The sequence below is a fragment of the Plasmodium falciparum genome, assembly GCF_000002765.6.
Source record: "Plasmodium falciparum 3D7 genome assembly, chromosome: 7".
NCBI lineage: Eukaryota > Apicomplexa > Aconoidasida > Haemosporida > Plasmodiidae > Plasmodium > Plasmodium falciparum.
In genome coordinates this window covers 902,501-912,500 of record NC_004328.3, presented here as the reverse complement: position 1 = coordinate 912,500, position 10,000 = coordinate 902,501, and the positions used below count along the sequence as shown (strand labels likewise).

Here is a 10,000-nt window from a genome sequence, read left to right as displayed (position 1 = left end):
TTAACAAGGTTGTATAAAAGAGATATCCGTATATTCTTTTTTTTAAGCGTGTCTCTTTATAAAAGGAATATATTTTAAAATATATGTATTCATATAAATCGTTTAGTTTATATTTTTTATAATATTGAATAACAACATTGTAATATCCGAAATAATCGAATAAGAGAAGACAAACATTTGTATATTTTTTTGTGCAACTAAAAAATAAAATATATTTCATAATATTAAGAATGAGTTCTTTTTTATTATGATAATAATTATTATATATATTATTATTATTATTATTATCATCATCATTATTATCATTATTAATATTATTATCATCATTATTATCATCATTATTATTATCATCATCATTATTATTATCATCATCATTAATATTATCATCATCATTAATATTATCATCATCATTAATATTATCATCATCATTATTATCATCAGCATTATTAATATTATCTTTATATATCCTTCCATCATTCTTTTCATGCTCATTTTTTTTCAACCCTTCTAATACCATTATCAACCTCTTAACATATAACAACAAAATATATCTTAATTGATTTCTACAAAAATTTATGGAACATATATTATTTATTTTATTTTTTTTTTTTTCCATTCTTTTATTACTCAAAGGAATATCTTTTTTTTTTTTTTTTTTATTAACAACATGCTTATGCCCCCCTTTGAATATACTTATCTTGGTTTCTTTTTTTTTATTCAATAAATTAATTTTATTTGTTATATTACAATATACATCTTTATTAGGAGATCCATTTTTTGCATGCTCATTATTATTATTATTATTATTATTATTATTATTATTATTATAATTTACATTACATATATTCTTAAAAGAGTAATTTGTCTTATCCGGTATGTATAAGTTTTTCTGTATATCTTCCTTTGTATTTGTTGATCTTACATATGTCTCAGGGTTATGACTTTCCATATGATTATATGTAGAATCTGTTGAAAAAAGATTCAATAAGTAAGAAAGATCAAAAGAGTATAACCTTTTCATAATATATGTTATTATATTAAAATCTAGTTCATTCCTAAACATTTCAAGATTATATAAAATCGTTTTTTTTTTAAGGAAAATGTTTTTTTTTTTTAAATGGAATATTTTAATAAAGTTGTTATCATAAATATCCTTTTGATAATTAAAAGTGGATAGGAACTTATGAAATTTTTCTTTCTGTTTTTTATAAAGTTGGTAATTAAATATGCTAATGTTTATATTATTATGACGATGATCATAATAGCGCATACGCATTCGATCCGTATGATCATTATTATTATTATCATCATAATAGCGCATACGCATTCGATCCGTATGATCATTATTATTATTATCATCATAATAGCGCATACGCATTCGATCCGTATGATCATTATTATTATTATTATCATCATAATAGCGCATACGCATTCGATCCGTATGATCATTATTATCATTATCATTATTATTATTACGGTGTGCCAGGTTAAATTTTTTATATTTCTTATTTTCAAATTGCATAAGCAAATGTATAAAATATATATTTATACACTCGTCAAATAAAAAATCTGTCGAAAAAATAAAGAAGAGGAGAAACATATATGTAGTACATTGTATAATTTTCTTCATATGATTTTTAATAAAAAATAACTGAAAAATAATCCATGGAATTAATGTAAGCATTTTATTATTTTGTACACTTCTTATATCTGACGAAATGATAATAAAATTTTTCATTTTTAAAGCGAAATTTCTTATCTCATCATAGTGAACACATGTATTTATTTTATATATTATATGTTTATATATATCTTTTAAATTTTCGACATTTTCTTGTAATATAAAATATAATTTATTTTTATAATGAACATATGTTACATTTAAATGTATATAAAACTCTAGAATATTTTCAATGAATATATTTATTAAATAATTACTACTCCTGTCCATATTATTATTATTGTGATGATAAAAGAAAAAAATATTATTCATTATATAAAAACAATTTGATAAAGACATTTGAAATAATAAAAACATCCCATTCTTATCTAAATTAAAAAAATCATTTATATTAAACTCTTTTAATATATTTTCCATCTTACTCTTACAATTTATTTTATTTATGAATAAATTAATGTTTTCTCCTTTTTTTAACATATCCAATTTATTGGCACCTTCGTATGTTATGTTTTCTATTTTTTTTATATTATCAAAATTATTATATGTATTAACATTTTTATAAATATTAGAGCCATTATTCATATTAGGGACATTATTATGTTCCTTCTCTACCTTTAAAGGGAATCTCATGGTAAGATTAGTTTCGTCTTTGTAGTATATATTATTATTCAAGATGTTACACGTTTGGTCATATTTTTGGTCACACAGATCATGCTGGTCATATTTTTGGTCACACAGATCATGCTGGTCATATTTTTGGTCACACAGATCATGCTGGTCATATTTTTTTTCATCCAAATCATAGTGATTACATTTTTTTTCACATTTTTTTTCACATTTTTTTTCACATTTTTTTTCACATTTTTTTTCACATTTTTTTTCACATTTTTTTTCACATTTTTTTTCACATTTTTTTTCACATTTTTTTTCACATTTTTTTTCACATTTTTTTTCACATTTTTTTTCACATTTTTTTTCACATTTTTTAACACATTTTTTACCACACCTTTTGTCATTGTTTCCATAATTATCATCTTTTATTTTATCATTTTTATTTTTATTTTCTTCAAAACGAGGCATATAATTTCCTTCTATCACATTCAATTCTTTAAAGAACAAACCGGAGAGAATATCTTTTTCCTCTTTTATATGTAAACACTTTTTATCATATCTTTTACACATATATTCTATTAGAGTTACAATATTTTTATTGATCCCATAATTTTGTTCCTTCTCATAAAGAAGAGGAGAATAAACAAAGAATACTTTATCATAATACGATGAATCATCAATACAAATACGATGTAAAGGTACATTATTATTATTATTATTTTCCTTGTTATTTATATCATCATTATAATTATGATTTTGTTTTTGATTGTTTCCTTTTTTTTTTTGTTTTTTTTTTAAAACATACATATCCTTAATATAAACCATGTGCCTTTTCTCGTTCACATAGGTATCCATATGAATACTAAACTGTTTCTTAAATATAACACAATATAAATAATATAAAAAAAAATGAGTTTGATAAAAATTATTAAATATATACATTGGTATATATATAGGAAACATCTCATTCTTTATATTATTATCTATACAAAATTGGAAAAAAAATATATTCTTTTTTCTTATCATATAAGATATAAAAAATTCACATATCGTTGTTTTATCTTCATTATGTTTATTATATAAATAGGAACTTATATGTAATGGTAATAAAGATATAATATTTTCCAAATTTTTTTCAAGATTGATATTTTCAAAAAATTTACAGAATTTATTAATTATACAAATAAAACAATATATCTTTTTTATCTGTTTAAAATTTTTTTTTATATTTAAATATTTATTAATAAAATAATAGTCAAATGTTATCAACTCCTCATTTATATATTCCTTACTTTTATCTTCACATATCATCAAATTACTATGGTACATATTATCCATTTTTTCTTTCTTCTTATAAGGTACTGTATTATGATTATGAGGATAATTTAGTTCATAATGTTCTCTTTTATTTTGAATTTTTAAAAGGAATATGAATTTGGTAAGGTATCCATTATTCATGATACTGTCGTAATGATGATGCTCACCATAATGGTGATAATAATCATCATCATAATTATCATCATCATTATCATTTTTATAGATCTCTTCCGTTTCATTTTTATTTCCCTCATCCGTTTCATTTTTATAGATCTCTTCCGTTTCATTTTTATTTCCCTCATCCGTTTCATTTTTATCTCCCTCATCCGTTTCATTTTTATCTCCCTCATCCGTTTCATTTTTATTTCCCTCATCCGTTTCATTTTTATCTCCCTGCGTTGGAATAATACCCTTGTGTCCTTTAATTATTTCATCACCCCCCTTACTAGTTAGCAACGTACAAAAGAACAAGAACAAATCATAATATGTATCATCATACAAACAAAATATACTATAAAATCTCTTAAAATACTGTACCAAGTTATATATTAAAGAGTGATGAGTAAGGCATATTTTTTTATTTATTATATAAGGTTCACATATATAAAAATATACATTTTCTATATTATATATTTTGAAAAGATGGAATGTATATTCGTATAAATTTATATTAAATTTTATACTTAGTTCTATGCTTAAATAACATAAGTGTATTAATTCTTCAATACATTCTTTATTAATAATTTTATTATTTATATATATATCTTCTTCTTCATCTTTTAATATTACTTCTTTCTTATTTTTAATATATTCATAATGATTTGTATTATTATAATGTCTGTATAAATTATAACTATCTTGGTCATCTATAATATATTTATGATACCTATCATCTTCCTTAGACAAGGACATAATGGAGTCTTCCTCTTTTTTTTCATCCCCCGATAAAGAACATGATAAAGTGCTTGATAAAGATGACACTGTGTAAGTAATATCCCTCAAGGGTGTGTACTCATAAGAAATATATTCGCTGCGCTTATCATAATCATTCTTTTCATTCTTTTCATTCTTATCATTCTTATCATTCTTATCATTCTTATCATTCTTATCATTCTTATCATTATTATCCTTATTATTGAGGACTTTCTCTTGTCTTCTACCCTCATTTTGATCACCTCTATATTTTATAAAATAATCATTATTATGTATTTGCTTCTCCTTATAATCTTTATAATTTTGTATAATATCACGCATTTGGGTCTCGAAAAAAAAAAAAAGCAATTTTTGAATTTGTATCTTTTTTTCTTCTTCCTTCAGAGAAAAGTCACTAAGCACACACACATCTCCCTATCAAAAAAAAAAAAAAAAAAAAAAAAAAAAAAAAACACACATAAATATATATATATATATATATTTATATATTTATATATATGTATATATTTATATATATGTATATATTTATTCATACAAACACAAAAATATCTCATTTAACTTACATTATAAAGGTGTAAGATAAACATGAGGAGGAGATCATATTTTTTGTAAGTAAAAAAAAGATAAATCATATATATCAAAGAGTTAATTACTATAATATCCACTTTATCATTATTTAATACATATATATATATCAAATTAATATAAAAAAAAGATACATCTTTTTTGGAATTTTGTTCATTTAATACTATATCTTGATTAAACAAAGAAAACATAAAGTTCGCTATTTTATCATTTTTATTTACTTTTACATTCTTCTTATTTACTTGTATAAATCCATCATAACTTTCATATATGTTATAACCCTCAGATATAACACGACTTGTTACATTATTCATTTTTTTTTCATATAATAAAAGTATACAAAAATTTGAATCTCCTTTTAACATAATTTGATACACATATAATTTATATTTATCATAGATAATAATAATATTATTATCACAACTTTTAAAAAAATATATAGAATGATTTAATATATATTTATATTTTATAACAACCTTGGAAACATATTCAAAAACAGTTAACGTCTTACCATAAGCAGCACAAAAATGATTATTTTCTAAAATCCCAAGGAAGGGAATGTAACTAATATAATCATCTTTTAAATTGTATTTTTCTTCATCTTCACCTTTTTTATCATACCCATTTGTATTTATACAAATATTGTTTTCATAATTATAATTATGATTTTCATATTTTTCATTCTCTTCATCTTTATTCATCTCATTTGCTTCTTTATTCATCTCATTTGATTCTTTATTCATTTTGTTTACCTCTTTATTCATTTTGTTTACCTCTTCGTCCATTTTGTTTACCTCTTTATTCATTTTGTTTACCTCTTCGTTCATTTTGTTTACCTCTTCGTTCATTTTGTTTACCTCTTCATTCATTTTGTTTACCTCCTTGTTCATTTCATTTTCCCCTTTCTTCTTTTCATTTACCTCTTGTTCACTTACCACATCGCCATTTCTATCATACTGTAAAACAAAATAGATAGCTTCATTTTTAAAAACGGTGATTTTATTAAAATACGATATGACCATATAAATATTATTCTTATAAAATGAGGTGTTCAAAATCTTATATTTAAACTTGATATCTTTTGTTATGGTTATGCTGCTATTAAAAATATTTTTATTATTATTTAAATATATTATATTATAAGGAGTAAAATATAACAATTTTTTCTCTTTAATATGTAAAGAAGATGATATATTATTTTCTTTATTTAGAAAAGTTCCTTTCTCTATATAGTTATATAAATATTTATATTTTACTTTTGAATTAGATAAAAAAATTTCAAAAACGTATACACAATTGGATGTATTTACACATAACTTATTCTTATCATTAATATGAATATTTTTAATATTTTTAATATTTTTCCAAAGATCATTTTTTATAACAGCATAATGAGGATATTTATAATAATTAAAATTTATATTAATAGGTCCTTCTGTTTTAAAAAAAAAATCATCAATATTATTATTTTCTTTGAAAAATATTAAGTTGTGTATATTTATAAATTTATAACCAATGACAATAATTTCGTTATTTTTTGAAAGCAGGCAAATGAAATAATTATTTAAACAATAAGTTTTTATGGATGGAGGTGAAAAATAATAACTCGTATCAGAGTTCTCTCCTCCAGGTATATCACTACAATTATTATTTATATTGTTATATTCATATATTTTTTTTGGATCACTTATTCTTATATTACTTTCATCATATCCTTTTGAGTTCAATATATATACATTTTTCAAATACCACTTTTTTAAATATAATAAATTATCTTTATTATATATATATTTATTATATATGTTTGTTAATTCGGTTAATTTTTTTTTTCTTATAAAATATTCCATATATAAAAAATGTACATCCATCAAATTATTTTTTTTCTTCTTTTTCTCATCATTATAATTATCATCATTATAATTATCATCATTATAATTATCATCATTATAATTATCATCATTATAATTATCATCATTATCATTATCATCATTATAATCATCACCATCATCATTGTCAGGTGTTATATATCCATATTTATTATTTTTATTATAATAATCTATATTTAATAATTTATTTGTTTGATCCGTCTTATTAAATTTACCTTTATCATCTTTTTCCATATTTTCAATTTTATTATGTATGACTTGTTCAGGCGACACATTTCCTTTATTATCATCAACATATATTTTTTGTTTATCTACGTGAGTATTTTTTTTTTTTTCTTTTTCATTCGTATGATGATAATTATATGTTTTATGCTTAGTATAATTATTATAAGATTGTTCCTTCAAATGTTTATATTTTAAACTTTTTTTTTTTTTATATAAATATAAATATTTATATATCATATTATTCATGTTTGTATTGTATTTTGTAAGTCTGTATTTATTTTTTTTAAGAAGAGCGTGTAACATATGAGCTTCAAAATTTAAGGTATGTATATTTAGGAAGTACGCTTTATTTTGTCTTTCTTCCTGGTAAAAATCAAAAGGGGTATGACTTTTTTTTTTTTCATCATCATCAAAATTGTAATCATATTTATTATTATTATTATTTTGTAAATGATTATAATCATATTTATTATCGTCTCCATCATTATTTTTATTTTTTTTTTCATCATCATAAAAATTATAATCATATTTATTATTATCATTATTATTATTATTTTGTAAATCATTATAATCATATCTATTATCGTTTCCATCATTATTTTTATTTTTTTTTTCATCATCTTCATTGAATATCCAATCATCATCGTTATCACTTTGCCGATTTAATATTTCGTCAACTTTATCATAAAATAAATCTTTTTCATTTTTTTTTTTTTTATTCTCAGCATTATTCATGTCGTCACTTCTTTTAGTATTACCAAAATGAGTCGAGACATAAGAATTATTACAACTATAAATATTATTATCATCATCATTATAAATATTATTATTATCATCATCATTATAAATATTATTATTATCATCATCACTATAAATATTATTTTTATTTTTACAAAATTGTCCTCTTTTTATATGCTCCCCTTTGTAACTTGTATCTTTCTCCTTAAGAGGAGAACATTCATCATACTTCAAAACATTATCCGAACTTTTCACTTTTTCAAAATACGAAACATCTTTGTCATCTTTTAATATGTCTTCATCTATATTATTACTACATGTTTTATATTCATCTGTTGCATATTCCCATTTTTTTTTCTTCTCCTCATTATCAATGACCATCTTTTAAAAATAAAAGTACACACATAAACATATTACACATAAATAAATATATATATATATGTAAATATATAAATATATATAAATATAAATATATATATATATATATTTTATTTATTTATTTATTTAAATGATCAAGGGTTTCTATAAAATAAAATTTATAACTAGATAGATATTAAACAGGTTTATATTTCCTTATATTTATTTATGTCATTTTTAAGCACTAAACAAAGAAAAAAAAAAAAAAATATATATATATATAAATATATAAATATGTATATATGTATACATGTATACATTTGTTTAATATATTTAACGAAAAAAAAGTAGGTTCATGATTAATAAAAAAAAATAAAAAATACAAAACATAATAATTATATATATATATATATATATAAGTATTTTTATATTTATATTAAGAAAATTAAACAAAAAAAAAAATATACATAAATATAATATATATAATATATTTATATAATTATTCCCCTCATATAATTTATAAAAATATATATTAAAATTATAAAATAATTGATTAATACAACTTTTTTATTTATTTAAAAATAAAAAAAAAAAAAACGAAAAAAAAAAAAACGAAAAAAAAAAAAACAGAACATATATAAAAATATATATACATATAAGCGAATAAAGAAACAAAATATACAAAGAAATGATAAAATATATGCATTATATATATATATATATATATATATATAATATATATATAATATATTATAAATAAAAATATATTATATTTGATGATGTTTTTTTTGTAAATATTTTTATATTTTATATGAAAAAATAAGTAAATTACTAAATATATAAATTATATAAAATAATCATTTTATCCATATATGGGGTAAGAACATATATTTATAATTGAAAGGGGAAATTCGTAAAAAAAATTGTAAATCTCATAAGTTATTTTTTCTCAAAAAATTTAAATATATATATATATATATATATATATATATATATTTATGTATGAAATATATTTACATTTCATTACTATGGATCTCCTTTTTTTTTTTTTTTTTTTTTTTTTTTTGTCTCCTGGTATCATAAAAAAATATGTAAAGGTTGTGGTAAATATATATTTTTTAAAACTCTTCCCCCCTCTTATTTTATTAACAAAAAAAAAAAAAAAAAAAAAAAAGAAAGAAAGAAAGAAATAAAGAATTAAATAACAAATATCAAAGATTAAAGAACAATTATATACAATACCAAATTATATTATATTACATTATATTATATTATATTTTATATTGTTGTATATATATTATATTTAATAAAAATAAAAATATATATACCATGTTACAATATATATAATATGTTTTTACTTTGTTATATTTTCTTTTAACTTATTTGCTGTTACACATTTTTTTATACAACTCTTTTTGTTTTCTTTCATAATCTTTTTTTTCGATTATCATTCTCTTCTCTAAAGTAGCTGCTTCAGCATCATTGTTTTCTAACTTTTTTATTATACCTAGGTCTTCATTACATTTATTAAATTCCTTTAAAAAAAATAAATAAAATATAAATAAATAAATATATATATATATATATATATATATATATATATATCATGATAAATTATAACTTAATATATATTTATGTTAGAAGAAATATTTTTTTATTTTTATTA

At 19.8% G+C, this 10,000-nt stretch overlaps 2 protein-coding genes across 2 annotated transcripts in view; both read right to left on the bottom strand.

Annotated features, from left to right (window-relative positions):
• PF3D7_0721000 (conserved Plasmodium membrane protein, unknown function) overlaps window positions 1–8,358 on the bottom strand; it is a gene marked incomplete at both ends in the record, with an annotated part of 10,529 nt that extends 2,171 nt beyond the window's left edge. The window contains 2 exons of the mRNA XM_024473142.1: window positions 1–4,957; window positions 5,107–8,358. The exon at window positions 1–4,957 is cut by the window's left edge and continues 2,171 nt beyond it. Coding sequence (XP_024329049.1) covers window positions 1–4,957; window positions 5,107–8,358 — 8,209 coding nt within the window. The remainder of the gene's footprint in view (window positions 4,958–5,106) is intronic.
• A 1,355-nt stretch (window positions 8,359–9,713) lies between these two features.
• PF3D7_0720900 (tetratricopeptide repeat protein, putative) overlaps window positions 9,714–10,000 on the bottom strand; it is a gene marked incomplete at both ends in the record, with an annotated part of 1,239 nt that continues 952 nt past the window's right edge. The window contains one exon of the mRNA XM_024473141.1: window positions 9,714–9,869. Within this exon, the coding sequence (XP_024329048.1) occupies window positions 9,714–9,869 (156 nt within the window). The remainder of the gene's footprint in view (window positions 9,870–10,000) is intronic.